The sequence below is a fragment of the Patella vulgata genome, chromosome 8, assembly GCF_932274485.2.
Source record: "Patella vulgata chromosome 8, xgPatVulg1.2, whole genome shotgun sequence".
Lineage (NCBI taxonomy): Eukaryota > Metazoa > Mollusca > Gastropoda > Patellidae > Patella > Patella vulgata.
In genome coordinates, this window is record NC_065886.2 from 35,768,706 (window position 1) to 35,791,199 (window position 22,494).

Genomic DNA, 22,494 nt, shown 5'->3' on the forward strand with positions numbered 1-22,494 from the left:
CGCATGATCACCACCTAGATTCGGAATCTATGCAAAAAACTGGTCTAGAAAAACTTGGTCTCATAAATTCACAGCTGGGGTGGCGATTCCATCCGCCCCTTTCAGCCACCGGACTAATTATTGTTTTTCTTAGTTTATAGTAAAACTAGAAGCAAAATAACAGACCTTCGCTGGCATGTGTATTATCGCTGTTTGGTGTATTATCGCTGTTTGGTGTATTATCGCTGTTTGTTTGGTGTTCAATAGTTGTTATTTCCATGGCTGTCGTCGTTTTAATAGAAGGTGGATTGGTAGATAGTGTAAAGGATACATTTTTGGTACCATGTATATTGTATACTGTGCATGTATAAACCCCATCATCTGATTCTTGTACATCTGGTAGATTGAGTTGTTGATTAGAACTCGGCATCTTCCCATCTTTACACCAACTGATATTACATGCTGGATTACAATCACTCGTACAATTAACTGTTAATTCCTCTCCTACACGTTTCGTTATTTCTTCACCAGGTTTTAGATTTGTATCATCATAGATTAATTGTATATCATATGGTCCATCTGTAATATAATTATAAGGTTTGGTAATCATAGATTAATGGAATATCATAATATGGCCTATCTGTAAAACAATATTTTATTACTTAATGAGTCAACAATATGTTTACATACTATATATATTGATACTATATAATTATATGCATTAAATTACTTACATATGATCACTGATACGTCTGATGACTGGGTATATTAAATTAGTAATATTTTTATAATATAAACTGTACGTATCAGATAGTAGTGGTGAGGTTTGGTTGTGTTTATCAACACAAAAAGTCAACTCGAGAAAATGTCCCTGTCTGGATTTTATCGTATTGAAAACAGACCTATTATTTAATTCTCGTGGACAACAAAATGGCGACAAGCATAACGAGAAGCATAGATCGATGAAATTTCAATCCGCTTCTTTGTGAATACTGAACGGAATTGAATCGTTTGTGGACTAATATGTCTAATAGAGGTTCATCTATTACAATATTATAACTTGCAAGTGATTCATGTTGCTTAAAATGGCCCATCGAGACTTGAACTGTGATTGTGGAACCCAACTGGTCATTTTGACCTTTAAGCAATACCCACAATCATTTCAACTTTTATATAATGTGCACAAATAACAATATATATAGTGTACACAAATAACAATATATATAGTGTACACAAATAACAATATATATATAGTGTACACAAATAACAATATATATAGTGTAAACAGATAACAATATATATCGTGTACAAAATCCCTCCCCTACCTCAACAACTGGCGATGAAGTTTCGGACCCCAATTAATGGACGAGAGCCTTTAAATAAACATACATGTGACAAAATTAACCCAGTTCCGCACATTAGTTTGTCGGTTATGTTGATAGAAAGTTCACGTTATTAACTGTTATAATTTGTTACGACAGTTTGTTGAATGGGATTTATCACATTGAAGTATGTGTAGTGTAAACAAATAACAATATATATATATAGTGTACACAAATAACAATATATATAGTGTGCACAAATAACAATATATATAGTGTACACAAATAACAATATATTATAGTGTACATAAAAAAATATATATATTAAATACAAATGTAAATAAAACTCACACAGCGGTTGAATAGTAAACACTTCTGAAACACCTACTACATCTTTACATTCTTTATCTGTGGTAACTATAGGAATGGAAAATATAAAATCATTTCATAACTAAATTAATGGGATGAATCAAAATCAGATCTCAACATACCAAAGCACGTAGAAATTCATACATCTAAAAACAAATAGCTACAACTTTTTTCTCGTTGGAAATTTCTACGGTGGCAATGTTGATACGATAGTGACAGAGATGTTTCCAAGGAATGGGAAGTAAAATAGCTATTTATTACTGCAGTTTATTAAAAATGTTCAACTTTGACTGACTCAATGCCTTACCAAAATGACCAAGGCACACTGCTGAACTATTTTGACGGAAGTGTCAAATAGAATGTGTTTAAACAATAGAAACGAACTTGCCTGTTTTCAATGTAGAACCATTCTTTAAATCTTGTAAAATTGTTTTACAATCCCGATCATCTGTAGCTATACAGATTATATCATCTCCTTTATCATTTATATCAACATCTCTATCTTGTAGTATTCTACCATTACCATAAGATATACCATGTTTAAACCATCTATATATCATAGTTAAATTATGATCAGTTGGCAAGGTTTTAGATCTTGCATTACAAGTCAGATTTATCTCCCCTAATAATTTACCATTCACTAGTTGTAGAACTGGCTGTTCTGGAGATAATCTTATACTTGGTTTATCTGTAATAAATCCCAAAAATCTTTTATCCTAAAAGATGTAAATAGATGTAACATTTAGTGGGGGGATATCATTAAAATCACTTATCAACGCCCATGGGAGAACAAAAATACCAACAGTGGACCCAAAGGGTATAGTTTACCAGATCCAATGCGATTGCAAATCCATTTACATAGGCGAAACATGCCGATCATTATCAGTGAGACTCAAAGAACACAAAGCAGCAACTAGACGTATGGAACCAAACAAATCTGCAGTAGCCGAACATATTATAAACAATCCTACCCATAACATAGAATGGGACAACACCAATGTGCTTACCAAAAATATTAAAGTATGGAAGAAAAGAGTTTTGTGGGAAGCATTAGAAATCCGAAGACAAAAACCAAAAATGAATAAAGACAATGGAAGAGCCATTTCTAATGTATGGAATGAATTATTTTGTTAAGCAAGTTATTATCTATTATTGGAACTATTTATAAGTATTATACAATAGGATACCATAAGTATCAATTATCAGTGAAGTAAAAATTAAAATAATTTTTTATCAGTGGAGTGGATCTATAAGTTATTATTCGTATCAGTGGAGTGGAAATTAAAAATTTTATTTATCAGTGGAACTATTATTTATAAGGGCTACTATAACTTATTTATTTGTTCTATTGGAACAATAATTAAAAAAATTTCTATATAATAATATGGTAAATGTATGAGCAAGAGGGGGTGGGTTCAACCTAACTAATTATGCATAATGTATTGAAATTAGTTATATTAAATATTTGATGGTGTGGTTAATGGGTTTTGATTGCTTTTTAGCTTAGGCGGTGGCTTCAATCCCCACTTTTAACACCTTAGATTGAAGAAAAATGGTAAAGCCATACTCAAAGGGAAATGTTTGTTGTTATAGTCTTAATTAATGTTATGTTTTTATTGTTAAATGGTTCTTACTCATGGATGTACTATAAATGTAGAGTTGTTATTCATTATTGATCATTGCTTGATAAAGATACCTGTAAGAGTATTGAAACGTTGCATGTAATAAACCAAGAAGTAGTAAATCCATAAAGTTGTGTTATTATGAATCTATATATCATAGTTAAATTATGATCAGTTCGTGTGGTTGTAGATGTTGCATTACAAGTCAGACTTATCTTCCCCTTTAATTCACCATTTTCTTTAATATGCTTTAAATCCGGTTGATGTTGGGCTTGTATAGATGTTGCTGGCTTATCTACGGTAATACAATATTACATAATAACATACTTGTGAATCCTAATTTTGTTCAGATTGTACCACTAGTAGATCTATTACGTACACGTTTTAAAGTTCGTTTAATTTCATTGGCTTTTAATCAAATTCACACTGAGTAATTTTCTGCCGAAATATAGAAAAAACGTAAATGATCATGATGATTAAAGTGATGATAATAATAATAACATTTACCTGTTACAACGAGTTGTATACATGCTAATGAACCAACTGGTCCTCCTTTATAAATACCAGCATCATTTCTAGTCACGTTCACTATTTTAAAACGAAACTGTTCTTCGGTACGGTTTATAACTTTATAATTTGTATTTTTTAAAAATGTCGATCCAACTAATACTGATCTGTTATTATGCATTACTTCTATCATAGAACGGTTGTTTGGTCGATCAAATGTTAATGTAGCCTGTTTGGAAACTTGTACAGTAACTATGTCACACTCACATTTAACTGAAACCAGATAAAATAATTATATTAATTCTTGTCTATATATAAGATCACATTATAATTAATGTTGTCAGTTGTTTCACCACTATCTATAGGAAGGGGTGGTTCAATGAGAAAGACGCTGGATACCGGGTTTGTTCTGTGTGTATGCCATGTAAGTTCGTCGGGATTTTCTCGCGTGGTTTCCCCTTGTCAGTGGTGCAGGAGAGGAGGGGGGGGGGCTGACAAAGAACAGATTCTGGTCTTTCAGATGGGACGATAACCCGAGGACCCTTGTACAAATGGATGTGCCCGTTAAGTAACCCTTGACAGTTGGAATTTGAAATTCGAAATATGAGTAGGTCGTAGTATCGGTGTCCGCACATAATTTCACTCATAGCACACAGTATGGCGTATGCCTGTCTTCATTATCCCAGTCGGCGCAGATGAGTACGACGTTAAACCACATTTTATGTCATCTGTCAACCTTCCATTTAGATACTGGATGATAGAATATCAATACCAATTGTATTGGTCTACATCCTGGACTAAGGTAGGAGGCGAGAAAGCGTTCTACACCAACACATACCACATTCATAAATTCATTAATAAACACACCGACGAAATATTGATAGTAGCCTAAGGGAGTGATATATCATTCATCTTCATATACCCCCAATACATCAGCTAATAACTTGCCATACAAGAAGTTAAAACACGTTGGACACTACTTGACCAGAACAAAGCTAATATCCTAAGTAAAAAGAATATGAAATGCTGAGGTGCCTACCTGTTACTAGAAGTGAATATACACAAATCAGTAAAATTAACAACATCTTTTCTGTAAATGTCGCCCATTTACTTTCAGTTTTTAACGTCCGCCTTGTACACGGTTATCCAGTGTCACTTATCGTTTGGTAATATGTACCTGGGTCAGACAGGCGGAAAATATTCTGTGCAATAGACAAAAGTTGATAACTGAAACCTACATATTGTAATATGTATATTGCACGAGTTATGAGTAAGAGGAAAGAAAAAAGTTAAGTTATTTGTGTATGACAAATAATATTAAAGAACAAAAACGGTTACTTGGTCGAGTTTTTGATAGACCTCATTCACATGTACATGTAGTGAATATGAAATATGTTTGCTTGTTTAAACGATACCTGACCCGTATAGATTAAAATAACTCTCTTTAAAGGGATATTGAATAAATGGGAATATGAATATATTTTATTAAATCTAATCTTTCCGGGACTTCAGCAGGTTTTAATATCTGTCTATTGTGTCTATCAATTCATATATTTAATACTTAAAGATGCATTATGTAAGATTTATATAAAAATAACCCCGACCTTTCGTGCTGTACTAGTTCATAAATAAATAATGTTAAATGAATATTATATTGAGAAAGTCAAATTACTTTAATCTGGGCGAAGTTATGTGTTTCTGAAGTTTTGGAAAGATGTAGCTTGGATTGTCTCGATTGTCAAGTACTGTTAAGACAATAAAATTCTCAATGACACATATTAACGTTGAATTATTAAATGACGCCTGTGTTATAATCCATTTAATATCCCAGCCATCCGATAACCTAGAGATGATTATGGGTTTGTTATGAACATGAGTGTATAAATAATAATGTAAAATATCATTTGAATCAAGAAAGGAGACCGGCAAAAGGTCGATATAGCTCTTAGGTTTTGCATTATGCATCTTTAAAAATTTTTACTGCTGATCTCTTAAGATATTCTTGTTTTAATACAATTACAATAACTGGATGCTGATCTCAGGACTTTTTTTAAACAAATATACATTACGTATTGTTTCTGTGAGTGTTTTTATTATTTAATTTTATTGGCGGGAGGGGCGGGGGATTTAGTCAGTTTGTGCAGCCAAAACTGTATATGGTGCAATAATTCTGTCAACGTAGATGTTGTTAACCTCCGTGGATCTATTTATTAAATATCAATTGGCTCATTTCTGACGAACAGGAAGTGTTTTACGGATGGTAATAATCCCAGATTGTCCATATCTCGGTTATTTCTCAACGCATCTTCTTCGGGTTTTCATTTTTGGATTCTTTGGACGAATCCCATATGGGCTCTGACCTTTGGGAGAAATACCTATGTTTCGAGTTTCGTTGATATCGGATAAAAATTGTTAGCTGATAATAATTAAAAGGGTTTTTACAAACAAATAAAAATTGTTACTTCGTACAATCAGGGGGCATAATCCAGGAAGTGAGGGTCTTATATGCGCTAATTGTAAATTTCAGCAAAATCGGATAAAAGTTGTGACCTCTAGAGTATCCACAGCCTTATTATGCATATATTTGTCAGGATTAAACCACCATAGACTGTGTTTTCATGATAAGGGAGTTAGAAAAGAAACACAATTTCACTTCATTTTACCTATTTTAACTTATGGCTTTGAAATTTGGGGATTTGTTGATATAAAAAATATTGAAAATGTACATTTAAACTTTTGGAAATTTATACTTCATGTAAATTCAAGAACTTCACATGCTGCTGTGTATGGTGAACTTGGTCGAGAACCTATTTATATTACTTATATGACAAAGCTTATTAAATACGGGTTAAAACTGTTAGAAATGCCAACTGACCGTTACCCCAAAGCCTGTTACAACATGTTATTATCTTTAGACAATGCAGGAAGAATAAAGTGGGCAAGTAAAGTTCGAAATATATTGTATACACATGTGTTTGGATTAGTTTGGGAGCAGCAATGCATTGGGGACGAAAGTGTATTTTTAAGGCAATTTAAAGCGAGAATTTCAAATTTTCTTAGAAAGTCAAAACATAATTATTTCTATGTCTTTTGCTCAATAGGTTATTAACTCACTATTATATGACCCGGGCAATATTTCCCACCCTTAAAAATAGTTGACACAGGAAATAAAAACACAATTACCTCCCATGTTTTCCCATTGACAACATGGGCAGCCATGTTACAACGTTGGAATTTAAAGTTGAAAATGATATTTTTGCCAATTTCTCAGCTGGCAATAGTGAATTATAGGATTAATAGGATTATTCTTTAACAAGGTAGGACTGTTTATGGATACCATCTATTTTAAGGCTTTATTTTAATAAATTTTAAAAATATAACTTAAAAATTTGAAATTGCAACTTTAAGCAACGTTTAAAAGTTGTAAATTCTCAAAACTGGTGTAGTGAAATAGCAGATAGTTCTAAACTGTCTAACTACTCGGCTTATAAATGTTCCCTTTCATATGAAGCGTATTTATCTGATGTACATATTAATGCACATAAAATATCACTGACAAAATTTAGATGCTCAAATCATCACCTTGCAACTGAAACAGGTCGTTGGACTGGTACTGACAGAGTTAACAGAATTTGTCTGTACTGTAAAAATTGTGTCAATGAATCTCACATTGAAGATGAAATCCATTTTATTGTGAAATGTACCTTATATAGTGATATTAGAAATGCACTATTAACCTTAAATGTCAATTATTTAAGTGTAACTGATGCCTTTAAACTTAGTATGTGTAATTGTAATCAGGTTCAGCTAGCAAATTATGTGTATAGTTGCATGGGATTAAGATGTAAATATATCAACAGTTTATAATAATTTATAATTATGTATATATTTTCATGTTCTTTTGTAAATCATTGTATCCCTTGTACTTTGGGCCGAGGGCCTTGGATATTGAATAAACAATTATTATTATTATGATTATTACAATTTCACTTCATTGCTGCGTAATTTTATTAGCCAGAAAACGCTCAGAAAGCGTCTCCGGTGATCTAGACCCCAAGACCATCCAGGGACCATCGCCTAAGGACGTAGGATGGTAGCCCCCACAATTATTAATTGCTTTCGCCGCCCTGTTAAAGTTTATTTACTATTCCCAATAACGACAAATACCGAAATATACAGAAATAAGACTACCGAAAAATACCTTAAAAACAGCATAAAACAAAAACACTGAAAAACTAGTATTTACCAAGAAAGCAAGAAATACTCATATTTTTTTATCATGTTTTTTGATGTGAAATATCGCCCGTATTTACGTGTTTTTTTTATTGATCATGCTATGATCTGTAAGGACATTACAGTCCATGTGAAGTTTGCGATTGGTTCGTTTCAGTTACGTCTTTAAAGATCGACTCGTAAATGTTGCGCAGAATATAGTCAAACCGAATAATATACCGCTTGTTACATGCTCACCACACTAACTTCAACGATGCATCGCGTGTAGGTCATATGTAATTACATATCATTTAAAGATACGTCTCAGAGAGATATTCCATTTCAATTTATAAAAATAATTTATTCATCACAATAATATCTATGTTAAATACTTGATAATCAATAACATGTATTTGTCAACTTCTTTTTCTAACCTCTGAGGGAATTAGCACAATCGCACGACGTTTAACATAATATATAAAGTATGTAGTTATTCTGCATAAAAAAGTATGCACTTGAACAAAACTATATTATCATATTATTCTTTAATATCCATAAACAGGATGTGAAGTGTTAAGATATTGATACATGACTATATTTCATAAGATCTGTTTTCTCCGGGTTCTCTGGTTTCTTCCTACTGCTAAAGAATCCCTACGCGCAAGCGAATGATTGAAATAAAATTGAACCATATGTTAGTCCCGAAATGTCCTAGAATTTATATCGAGTGTGCGTTAAACCCTATTTCTCTCTCAACTGGCGTGGTTTCGATTCCCCGGTAGTGCGTGTCAAGGAGTAGGGTCGCCTGTCCAACCTCTCGGATTTTCTCCGGGTCTTCCGGTTTCCTCCCACTGCCAAAGACACCTACGCACAAGCGAATTATTGAAATAAAATTGAACCATATGTTAGTCCCGAAATGTCTTAGGTTTCACAACCTTGATATACCATACTTTTACACTATTTGTGTACGAGGAGCAACCATTTTGTCCGGCGGTTTCGGTTAGATTTTCACGAAATTCGAACTTAACTGTCATTATGGTGTAACACGCATTGATATAATCGAACGGTATTATAAATCGGACAAAAAAGCGTGACCTACATGTACAACCAGGGGCCATAATGTGCGCAAATATCGAACGGAACCAAGATCCGTTGGTTATAAACAAACATTTCAAGCTTTACCAAAATCGGATATAAATTGTGTCTTCTAAAATGTCCACAAGCTAAAAACGTAATTTTTCAAACAAAACGAAGTCATTTTCAATATTCATTTTGAGAACTGCTTTTTCTTAATTTTTGACAATGTAAGTAAATCGAAGAAGTCACAGAAAAACAACGATTTCAGCTATGTTATGCCACAGGTTGGAAACCAGCACAACACCAGATACCACTGACTGTGTATTGATGACTTGACTCTAAATTATGAATTTTGTCAACCAAGTCCATTACCCATATACTAATAATTTATATAATATGTATACAGTATTAGCTGGTGTTATTTATGTCACCGAAATAATTTATTAAGAGTTCGAGTTTTAGATCAGAATGGAAATAAAATGGGGATTAACGACCCACTGTTCTGTACTGCGGCCTATTCCAACTACAGACCCAACCCTCTCCCAAGCACTGTTAGTAAACTTTTCGAGCGCATAATACTGAAGCATCGATACAGCTTCTTTCAGTCCAAAAACCAAGTCTGTTTGTAATCGGGATGCAGGCCACAACACTCAATAGTCCACCAACTTCTTGAATATTTCATGTCGTCACTGACTTCGAGGACTACAAATTGTCCTTTATTTTTTCGGCTTTTGATAGAGTATAGATCGCCTAAAACAACTTTGTTGTTAGGAAGTCCCCAGGGTTGCGCTTTGCGATAATTCATTTTCTTAGTCTGCATAAATGATATGGAAGATACAATGACAAACATATTCAGATTATGCGCTGATGATACAGCTTTGGGCTGCCATGAAAAAAATCCTCGGTAAAAGATATTGAATTATGTCTAAACCACTTCATATTTGGATGCAAACATGGTTTATCCATGTCAACCCCATGAAAAAAACAATTTAATCCCCATTCACATCTACCAAATATTATAGTGTAATATAATTGGGGATTTATGTCATATCGAATTATAAGTTACGTGAATATGAAAAATATATGACCTAAAAGTTATTTGTTTATTTAAAACGCATTTAACTTACTTTCAATTAATGGTTGAAAAGGATGTTTTGAAGACGTATCTGTCACCAACAGATATTGTATCTGTGACGCATTTCGACTAAATGTCTGTTGTCAATATTAGTACCATAACTAATATTTGGGCAATTTGGTACGTCATTGGGCATTATAAACCTATCAGCTAATTGATAACTAGATGTTAAGGTATATAAAAGTCAAAAGCTATTCCTGGCTGGTCGGAGATGAAAGACATTTTTTGTTGTTTTATGTAGACTTATGCTTGTAAATGCTGTATCTGGCTTGATATAAAAAGTATATTTCAAAATTCCTTGTGTTCCTGATACATATACGATTTGGTTGCCGTTTTAGTATTTGAAGTGGTATCGTCGATATATTATCGTCTGTGGATAAGTCTCATTCTAAGTTGAATATTTAAGTTCATAACTGTAAGTCCGAGATTTGAAAGCCGCGACATTATACTGAAAGTAATACATGTACGTAGTCGACCATTGTCCAAAATAATGCATGAGTAGCGTTTGGTAAGCATTGTGCTTTCGCGTCCATGTTCGATCGGTTATGCTATGCTAGTCCCATCAAATAAACATCTCGGAATAACATTACCTACTGACTTCAGATGCCCCCCCTCCCCAAAAAAAAGTCACTGGACATAATCTATAAAACATATATAAAACCTAAGCTGGAATACCCATGTCAAGTTTGGAATGTGTATGTTGACCCCAGTTTAGCTTGATGTTGTCCGCATCGTTACCGGCTTACCCAAAGATACAACCAAAACAATCGTTATATCCCAAGAGAGCTCGTTCAATGAAATGCAAATGAAATCAAATGGGGTTTAATGTCCTAATGTTCTAATCTGATTAAAACACAGATCCTATTTCGTTTCATTTTTATAGTTCAAAATTTTGTTTTACTTGTCTTTAATACACTAGAATCTGAGTTGTTATTATTGACGTGTTCTGAATGGCGTGAGGTATTAGCCAATGAAACGATCTGTTATGGAACTGTGAGTAATCCACTAGTAATATCAATGCTGATTGGTTAATCAAACGTATGACGTGATAGGGTCAAAAGCCGCCCGCGACTTATCGCAACAACCGGTCAGATCTTCATTTAAGGTAAGCCTCGAAAGTATAAAAAAACGAAACGAAATATAGATCTGTATTTTAATCAGATTGCCTAATGTTTTACACCGACTGGGGTAATGAAAACATACGAATTCCAACCGTCACCAATTCTTATGCACACCCTCCGTCCTACACCACTGCCATGGGGGAACCACACCGGGAAATCCACATGATATTTTTCGGCCAACACCTTGATCGAACATGGGACCTCTAGATAGCAATCACATATCTTACTCAATGCGCTATACCGGTTCCCTAAGATTTTTGCTGAAATATGGAATACATATTCTCAATTTGGCTAAAAGTGCCTCAGTTCGTTTGGAAAGTTGGCAGCAGTACGTATCCTCAGAATTTCTACGTAAAGATATACCATATTAAATTGCTGAGACACTGATATATGGCAATCATTAAATCGCAAGTTCACGTTGGATGCACGGTCAGATTCATTGTTATATTTAACAACATAATGATAAAAATAGCAATTTCTGTTGTATGAACTAGCCTGTAAAACCTATGTAATCAATTTTGACAGACCGGTTACTGCGCTATAGTTATCATGTTCTCCCTTGCTGTGGTAGATGCAAATCTCTAAAATGACATGACTTTTAAAGTCTTATTGTGTGATTCCGTTACTCTACTATAGGAAACAGCGATCTAGATGGCGGTAAGCCAACAAACAACAAATGGCGAGTCTGAACGATCTTTAATTGATTAATTGAAACAAATCTACTATAATAAAAGTTTCAAAACAAGAAAATTATGAAATAATTATATATTGGGTTTCTAAAAAATTAGCATGGTATAATTGATATCTTATAAAAAACATAAAACATTTAAATGTGCCTGTTTAGAGAACTATAATGATACTAATGACCACTTATTGAAGGAAATCGACATACACTGATAGCAATATACTTACATCCTTACTTAATTACATAAACAACCACATTTTACTTCAATACTATTCAGAAGTTTGATCGGAAGAGTAAAGTTCTACGTGTAACGTCGTAGGTCGTCGATAACACGTGCGTTGTTTACATCGGACGTTTTCCCAATTTAGTGGGAAGCATTGCGGTCATGGGAGGATGAACCTATGGGTAGTCAGTATTCCGCGACTTTCCGTTCCGAGTTTCCGAAAAACTTGTGAATGCGATAAATGCTATAATTTTTAATAGATCTTTTCCATATTTGGCTTGAAGCATTGGATCATCGAATATTATCTATATTCATATTCTGCAGCCTCCCGTTCCGAGTTACCACCCCTCCCACTTTTGCCGAACACCGCGTGAGGTCTTTAACCTATTTTATTTTCAAATTCGGTTGGAACACGGTACACTGAATGTTGAATATAGACAGGGTTCGTGACAACAATGCTTCACACCAAATTTGATAAAATATCCGTCGACGTACAGGGTGACGACGCAATACGCCCACATTTCAAAAAATAGAAATAAAGCAAATACGTAATTATATATTATACAGAATGTAATGAAAAATTAAATCAAAGCATAAAGCAACACTTACATCATAACTAGAATTATCTAAATTTCACCATTAACCCACCTTGCCATACAACTTGAAAATCCGAGAAGCATATAAAACAATTATTCGATTCCACAAAGGTGTCTTAAAATATAACAATATAACAGAATAAACATTAACAAAAGCAGCGAATTAATCTGTACAAAAAATATATATACATTAAACTGACATTATGAAAGAGCTAAATCTACCTATGACAGCTCTTTATTTTGGCCTGAAATGTTATATAAATTATTAATTAGACATTAATTAACCTGCCAAGACCATATTTAATTCTCGATGTCATAGGATGGCAATGATATTAAATAGATTTAAATACGTTTTGCTATTGATGAGGTTACCGTAAAAATGGATTAAATCGAGACTTTGTTTATTACCGTAGCAACGGTAGAAATTACAATCGAGGCTAGACTACACGTGTATCGCCGATAGTGAGATTCAGAGTGAAGTAATTTGTAACATATTCCCTTTGCATTATTATTTTAGCTATCATAGCGAGAACTATTGGCTTTTTAGACAATCTTGCCTAATGCTGCTTTAAGTAATATATTAATGTGGGAAGTTTAACGAAGAGTGTTTAGACAGGCTGTCCTGTTTATTGCCTTCATTCTGATAGTTCATCAGTTCCCTAAAAAGTCTTCTATGGTAATGTCCTGGATGCTGTAGGGATGAATTTTGGAGATTTATGGTCAACATTCTGCTGTAGAAATGAATTTTGGAGAAGTATGGTCACCATTCTGCGGTTTACCATTTAAGTTTCTTGTATAGATTTAGTTGTGCGATTCGGGTATTTTTATTGAGTTTTTCATAGACATTTGGTACTGATGAGGGAGAGTTCATACACATGGAAGCTGAACTGGTATCATTAACACTATCATCACCAGAATCTTCATTATCACCATCATCTTCGACCACATCAGTTAGATTTTCTTGCTGGTCATAATCTGGTAGTCCATGGACAATTAATGAAACTGGTCGTGCATATTCGGGGGATCTTTGCGTTGAAGAAGTAATTACAGATTCCCTGTCGCGTAAATGTGTTCTATTAGAAGGCACATTTAGTGTAGTAAGATCTGTAGAAAACTGTTGCATGGTAACTTGTTCATAATGATGTTCAAGCGGATTGGTTCTTGTATTGGGAGCCATCTCTGTAAAAAGTTTGAATTATATCAATATTTGCCAGGCGATTATTAAGGTAAGTATTAAATTGTCAATCGTGGAAAGTGGTAGTAACTCCAGGGTGAATTAAACTTTAGGTGATACTAGTGGTCTCAGTGAGTACGACGTGGACTCGCTAACCTGGAGTTCCCCTGTTGGATCCGTGCCCTGGCTGAGATATTTAATCGGAATTTTCCGGCGTGGTCTCGCCATGTCATTGGCGTGGGACGGAGGGCTGGTACGGGACAAAGTTTCCCCCATAGAACACTGCATGGCGTATGCCCGTCTTCATTAGCTCAGTAGAAGAAAACATGGGACGTTAAACCGCATGGCAACTTGGTCATAATGATGTTCAAGAGGAATGGTTCTTGTATTGAGGGCCATGCCTGTAAAATGTTTGAATTATATCAATATTTGCCGGGTGATTAATATGATAAGTATTTGTCAATCGTGGAAAGTGGTAACTCCAAGATGAATTAATCTTGGAGGTCCCTTGTTCGATCCGTGCATTAGAAGAGAAAGTTCATAGGTATTTTCAGGCGCAGTTTCGCCTCGTCAGTGGCGTGGGATGGTGGGCCTGGTAAGAGACAACGTATAGTCGTTCGGGTGGGCCCAAAAACCGAGGTGTCGTATACACATTAACAGTTGGAATTCGAAATAAGAGTTTCCCTATAGAACACTGCATGGCGTACGGCCGTCTTCATTTTCATTATCCCAGTAGAAGAATACAGTAGGACGTTAAACCCCGTTTTATTTCATTACATTTCATGTCAGTAATAGTCTTAAATGCAGATCGTCTGTTTTGCACAGATAAGAATTGTCGGACTTCATGTTTGAATGGCACTTTGTTCTATAAAATATATATAACTTACTATTAAAACATTTCTTGACAAAAACTAAACCAATTATAAAGGCAGTTATTAATAGTAATGGTTCAATAATAGAAAGGACAATACTAATTCCAGTCGAAGTATTTATCACACCATTGGTAGCTGTAATAAAAAAGTAACCTTTTGTTTAAAAATACTTGCTAAATCCGGAAAAGATTCCTTTTATTTTCAGAACGTCTGTCTTGAGCGTTGGGTTTATGTGATTATTGTTCTGTGTGGGTATAGGGGAGTTAGACGGTATATGATGCGATAGTTATATATTTATAGTATATAGTTCTCTTCACAGATTCAAATGGTACACTTCTCATATTCCTTTTGATACTTCAAGGTTTGTTGGTGGGTTATGTTAGGTATACAGTGTCTTCAAGTGACATATATTTTGATCCTTCTCCCATTGTTTAAATGCAAGCCCGTCTAGCGTGATTGCAGGTAGTCATGTGATTAAAGGTCGGGACCACTCCCAAGCGCCTTAGATCCTAAGGTCTGACTTTAGGTCAAGTGGGGTGGTTTCGATCCAACATTTGCAAGTGGGGTTGCCTGCCTCCTGGTGTTTCGGTTTCCCCAACTGCTCATGTATAATCGCGAATTAGGCTATTATCGAATAGCTCTGTAATAATAATAATATATATACGAACCCTGCATTAGTGTGTGGCAAACATGCACGACTCCATACTTGTTCTTTAAGTAAATACAATATTTACCAATGTAATGCTTGGTAACAACATATACAGAAAGACTAAGATTATAATGATGGGGTTTAGATGTATTAACCAGGGTATAATTTATATATCGGTAATGACGGCTAATCCCTACTGGTAATATCATCGATTCCATTTCTATTGAAGGTTTAGGATACCCAGTTATCTCCCTTACTACCATTATCCTTTCGCCAATGTCAACTAAAGCGACGTCATCACTTGACATTGAGTTTTCTGCTGGTGGACAACAATCAGGGTCTGTCAATACTGTAAACGTAAATTAAAGTTAAAACATTAAACCATTACATACATTATATTATACTATTAGTAGCATTTGGATATGTATGGCAACCAATTCTATGCCTACCTTGAAAACTACTACATAGTGTCAGATTTCCGCCTTGATTCTGAACATCGATACAATATTTTTCAACATACTCAGTCAGTATTGGTGGGGTTTGGTAGTATTTAATTTGTATCTGTTCTGTAATCATTCCAACCTTTTACATACAGTCTGTCACAGTACAAGACCGTCACTAATATTCAAAGTTGGACAGTTTGGAGGAAACCTACTGAGTAACTGAATATGTGAAATTATTTAGTAGGTTAATATTCAATGAATTACTCACTATGTAGATCTAGGATAAAAGATATATATCTGGTACCATGTATATTGTATAGTCCACAATAATAAACTCCATTATCGGATTCTTGTAGATCTGGTAGATTGAGTTGTGAATTATTACTCAATATTTTCCCATCTTTATTCCAACTGATATTACATGCTGGATTACAATCACTCATACAATTAACAGACAATTCTTCTCCTAAACGTTTCTTTATTTCTTCATCAGGTTTTAGATTTGTATCATTATAGATTAATTGTAGATCATATGGTCCATCTGTAATATAATTATAGTTTTTTGTCAGCATAGATTAAAGGGAAAATCATATGGCCTATCTGTAAAACAATATTTTATTACTTAACTAGCAGGATACCCGGCTTTGCTCGGGGGTCATAACTCCGAAACCGGAAGTGGTAGACTAACGTCACCTGGCCTATGCTACTCCCCGGTCCGAGCTACCCCTATACCACAAATTTCAGACTTGGGGCAGACGTAGTGTAGCCGCCAACCCCGAACAGACCGGCTTCGCTCGGGGGTCATAACTTCGAAACCGGATGTGGTAGACTAACGTCACCAACCTGGCCTATGTTACTCCCCGGTCCGAGCTACCCCCTATACCCCAAATTTCAGACTCAGGGCAGACCTAGTGTAGCCGCCAACCCCGAACAGACTTCGCTCGGGGGTCATAACTCCGAAACCGGAAGTGGTAGACTAACGTCACCTGGCCTATGTTACTCCCCGGTCCGAGCTACTCCTATACCCCAAATTTCAGAATCGGGGCAGACCTAGTGTAGCCGCCAAGCCATAACAGACCGGCTTCGCTCGGGGGGTCATAACACCGAAACCGGAAGTGGTAGACTAACGCCACCTGGCCTATGTTACTCCCCGGTCCGAGCTACCCCTATACCCCAAATTTCAGACTCGGGGCAGATGTAGCCGCCAACCCCGAACAGACAGACTTCGCTCGGGGTCATAACTCCGAAACCGGAAGTGGTAGACTAACGCCACCTGGCCTATGTTACTCCCCGGTCCGAGCTACCCCTATACCCCAAATTTCAGACTCGGGGCAGACCTAGTGTAGCCGCCAACCCCGAACAGACCGGCTTCGGTCGGGGGTCATAACTCCGAAACCGGAAGTGGTAGACTAACGCCACCTGGCCTATGTTACTCCCCGATCCGAGCTACCCCTATACCCCAAATTTCAGACTCGGGGCAGACCTAGTGTAGCCGCCAACCCAGAACAGACAGACAGACAGACAGACAAACGACAGTCACAAATATTAGTATATAAGATAGATAGATGAGTCAGTAATATGTTTACATACTATATATATGGATACTATATAATTATATGCATTAAATTACTTACATATGATAAATTTGATGACTGGGCATATTAAATTAGGTATATTTTTATTATCACAATAGTATAGTATTGTATCATATGGTCCATCTGTAATCTATTTATATTGTTTATCCACATGGGGAGGGGGGGGGGGCAAATGGTTCGCGCGTTCGGTTGCATCATAAGGTCTGTCACTGAGTCAACTGGCGTGGTTTCAATTCCCCAGTTGTACGTGACAAGGAGTAGAATCTCCTGTCCAATCTCTGGGTCCTCCGGTTTCCTCCCACTGTTAAAGACCCTTACGCGTAAGCGAATTATTGAAATAAAATTGAATCATTTGTTAGTCCCGAAATGATTCCCCAGTTGTACGTGAGCACCCTGCACGTTTCAAGTCAGTAGCTTGAAGCGTATATATGGTATTAGTGTCAGTGGCTTGTGGCACGAAGTAACAGTATATTGTCGCATACATAATATATTATGTCAACGCTTGGGCGACATAATATATTGTGTTGACGCTCCAAGCGTGTTAGCATATTAGACCTGTAGACTCAGTGGAATGTACGCGTCATCAGAGCGGATCCAGGGGTTGGACCATGGGGACCGGTCCACCCCCTTAACAATAGAAAGTGTCCCTGTAAATAAAAGAGGGCATCCTTATCAGAAAAAGGGCACCTGTGATGTCAGAATTTCAAAAAAGGGCACTTTTCTTTCGGATTAGGGTTAGGGTTAGGGTTAGGACACAGAAAAGAGAGAAAAAACAGAAAAGAAAAAAACAATCGAAACTTACCGATTCCATGATGGAAAATACCGCCAAAATATGTCTCCAAAGCATTCATTGGTTATCAAAGCGCCAATTAAATCTATCGTTGCAAGTTCATGCCTAGTCACCTCCATCCTAGTTCCAAGCGTTGACATAATATATTATATCGCCCAAGCGTTGACATAATATATTATGTATGCGACAATATACTGTTACTTCGTGCCACAGGCCACTGACACTAATACCATATATACGCTTCAAGCTACTGACTTGAAACGTATCGCCTGACGTGAGAAGGAGTAGAATCTCCTGTCCAATCTCGTGGGTTTTTTCTGGGTCCTCCAGTTTCCTCCCAATGTTAAATACCCTTACGCGTAAGCGAATTATTGAAATAAAATTGAATCATTTGTTTGTCCCGAAATGACTTAGTTTGTAATTTTGTAATACATGTATATTTATAGTGTTTAATCACCATAGTATACTGTTGTATCATGTGGTCCATCTGTAATATATTTATAGTGTTTTATCATCATAGTATAATGTTGTATCGTATGGCCCATCTGCAATATATTTATAGTGTTTTATCATCATAGTTTAATGTTGTATTGTATGGTCCATCAGTAATATATTTATAGTTTAATGTTGTACGATATTGCCCATCTGTAATATAATTATTATCGTCATGGTTTAAAGATGTATTATGTACGGTTTAGCTTCTTATAAATAGATGACAGTTCCGGGCTATACAATGTAATAGTTACAAAATAGATAATGAAATGGGAATAAGTTGACAATTTTAGTCAAATTACTTCAGTCTGAGCGTCAGAAAAGCAGTGTAGTTCCGATTGTCATTGCTACCGTTGTCTTGATAATGAACAAAGTCTCGATTTTTCATTTTTTAATTAAATTATTAACGTGCAATAAATCCGTTAAAAATCTAAACCGGTTTATGGTCTAGAGAGTTTACTATGGGCTTGTCATGTGAATAAATGTCTAAGTAATGATCTACATCAGGCATCTTTAGCTCTTACAAAATGTATCTTTAATATTGTATCATATGGCACATCCGATATTTTAGATAACTACCCAACTAAAGTTAATTGTGTTGTTACCCAAAGTACTATTGTTTGTATACGGCGCGGAAGTAGAACGCTAAGTGACACATGTAAGGTATATGACAATTATAGCAAATGGAATAAAATTAAAAGTTTAAAATTGTCTACTCACATTCTGGTTGTAGAATAAAACTATCTGAGAAACCCAGAACATCCTTACATCTTGTATTCCCGATAACTGATAATATTTAAACAAAAAACAAAAATTCAGTACTTGAATAATCAATGTGTACACGATGACGTCTATCCGAGAAATATATTGCGTAGAAACCATAGTAATATGTCGAATATAAAGGTTAATTGTTTGTGAAATTGGTCACCACGGTAATATGTCTTCAAATTTAACCCACAAATGTATAAGGTAGAAATTGGTCGTGCCAATAAGACTATGGATATAAGATTAATCAAATAGAAGACATATTAAGATTCACACACAAGGGAGGTTGTAGGCCGAGTCCGGTACTGACATAGTTATTACCGATAATTTGTTTCTAAATGAGACATCCGTTGTATACGCCAGGTTGACCAAACCGTTTACATAAACACACTGAACTACGACCTAGCCAAAGACAACACAGTGAGACCTAGAATAGGTATATTAGGAGATAGGGAACCTACTTGTGTTTAATGTAGAACCAGTTTTACAATGAGGGTCATCTGTAGCTATACAGATTATATCATCTCCTTTATCATTTATATCAACATCTCTATCTTGCAGTATACTACCATTATCATAATATATACCATGTTTAAACCATATATACATCATAGGTAAATAGTGATCAACTGGTTTAGTTGTAGATATAGCGTTACAAGTCAGAGTTAGCTCCCCTAATAATTTGTCATTCACTAGTTGTAGAACTAGCTGTTCTGGTGGTGCAGATAATCTAATACTTGGTTTATCCGTAATAAATTAAAGAAACATTTCATCAGCCAGTTTGTTCACGGATATATCGCAAACGTACACAAATATAAACATAATAAAGTTAAACATACATTATGCAAGAGCTAAATCTGTCTATTGCAGGTCTTTCTTTAGGCCTGAAATGTTATCTAATTTATTAATTAGACATTAATTAACTTATCCAGACCATAATCATCTCTAGATGGCATCGCTAGCCTGCGATCTTAAGTGGATTGTGAGCCGATTTACTGCATAACTTTCCTTCTCGATTAAACCATTAAAATTGATAATCGAGACTATGATGTTTATCGTACTGACTTTAGTAAAGATGACCGAGGCTAGGCAGAAAATTCATTCGCTTAGTTCTCGGTTCATAGTGGATCAATTTGAATAAAATTTTCAGCAAATTGCCTTTACGTTATTTAGTTTTTAATTATTATATTGAGAACTGCCAAATCATTATCGAATCTCCCATAATGCATCTTTAAATCTGTCTATTGCAGGTCATTTTTTCTGACTACAAGTGATATAAAAATCATTATTTGTACAACTACATAATACTATCGGATGCTTGGTATTTTAGACCATCCGCACCACTTCTTCGTTAACCGTTCATATTGGTGTCTTATCTTCACACAGTCATGACTCCAAGCCCATGAGTATAAAGTAATTTAAATGAAATTTTCAAAATATTCATTTTCCACTATCTATTTTGGAACTATTTTCGCAAGAACAGCAATCTCTTTAATATTATAATCTACTCAACAATAATAACATAAATAACCGGTAAATATCAGTTAACCCTTTCTACAATAATAACATTATTTACCTGTAACTATGGCAATTATCTACAATAATAACATTATTTACCTGTAACTATGGCAATTATCTACAGTAATAACACCATTTACCTGTAACTATGATACCTATCTACTTTAAGAACATTATTTACCGTAACTGTGGTAACTATCTAACGTAATAAGAAATGAAATAAAATGAAATGAGGTTAACGTCCTACTGTTCATTGCTTGGCTAATGAAGATGGGCATACGTCATACAGTGTAGTATGAGGGGAATTTCGCAAGGACAGCGGCACTACGGCCTACTCTTATACCGAATTCCAACTGTCAAGGGATCTTTTAAGCGCACGCCAATGTGTACACGGGACCTCGGTTTTTCGTCCCATCCGAACGACTAGACATCTGTCATTGTCAGACCCTCCGTCCTGCATCACAGACAAGGAGGAACCACGCCGAAAAATCTGGATGAACTTTCTCGGCAAATGCAGGGATCGAACACCCGACCTCCAGGCTAGCCACCGTAATAAGAGTATTTACCTGTAACTATGAGTTTTACACCACAACCAGGTACTTTAATTCCCCCAGATGTACAACAATATACACCAGCATCGTGTGACGTTACATCCTCCAGTTGAAATGAAAATAGGGTTATATTGTTGACTGTTTCATTGATTCTCTTGGATTCATTTATCCACCTGGTTAAAAGTTTGAACTGGCCAGGCGAACCTAGGTACAGAATATTACCACCAGGTTTCTGTATTTCATAAATATTGTCCACATCAGTTATTTTATTTAATTTAAAAGACAGTTCGGCCTGTTTATGTTGTTGTGTTATTTCAGTGTCAGTAACATCACAGGATAAAACTGAAATGTAGGAGGATATGTATTATATTTAATAAACAAATGCTACTTTCTTTTATACATCATAGGCTATGTGCGTTACATGCTCTTATTAAGAACTGTTTATCAAAGTTTTCGATATTATGATCATGTCATAGAAAACATGCATGTTATACGATATACAGTTAACCTATTATGTATAAGTCATATCCTATGTTAAAGATATGTCGCATGTACGGAATATGCCGGTATATAACTTCAACTCTTTCGAATAACCCAACCCGGCTATCTATGTGTTTGGGACCCCAAATTATTACTACAAAGTTTCATAATGGTCTAGCTAAAATTAGGCGTGTCGACATTTTGAATTTTCCAACCCAAATTGTATTTTTTTCACAAGCTTCAACGATAAATATAATGCTTCCTGCTAATATATGTGGCCACAATATTTTATTATTTTATCTTTGTTGATTTTTGGT

The 22,494-nt window shown here is 35.3% G+C and overlaps 2 protein-coding genes across 4 annotated transcripts in view; both read right to left on the reverse strand.

The window, feature by feature from the left end:
* The window catches only part of LOC126830089 (B-cell receptor CD22), a 44,377-nt gene extending 22,443 nt beyond the window's left edge, over positions 1–21,934 (reverse strand). Inside the window, exons 1-4 of one of the 3 annotated variants that reach the window (XM_050560353.2) lie at positions 21,713–21,934; positions 2,059–2,358; positions 1,653–1,718; positions 166–558 (exon numbers count right to left, since the gene is read on the reverse strand). In XM_050560353.2, coding sequence (XP_050416310.2) covers positions 166–558; positions 1,653–1,718; positions 2,059–2,230 — 631 coding nt within the window. In that variant the 5' untranslated portion in view covers positions 2,231–2,358; positions 21,713–21,934. Of the gene's footprint in view, positions 1–165; positions 559–1,652; positions 1,719–2,058; positions 2,359–3,799; positions 3,968–21,712 lie in introns of those variants that run through there. The other 2 variants (XM_056102726.1, XM_050560352.2) reach the window with 2 other exon arrangements.
* Positions 12,024–20,332, reverse strand: LOC130014006 (uncharacterized). The gene is made up of 6 exons (XM_056102727.1): positions 20,090–20,332; positions 19,584–19,649; positions 16,255–16,527; positions 15,563–15,892; positions 14,910–15,029; positions 12,024–14,027 (listed from the first exon to the last, which is right to left on the reverse strand). The coding sequence occupies exons 1-6, from the start codon at positions 20,238–20,240 to the stop codon at positions 13,624–13,626; spliced, it is 1,344 nt and encodes a 447-aa protein (XP_055958702.1). The 5' UTR covers positions 20,241–20,332; the 3' UTR covers positions 12,024–13,623.
* Positions 21,935–22,494: the final 560 nt, after the last annotated feature.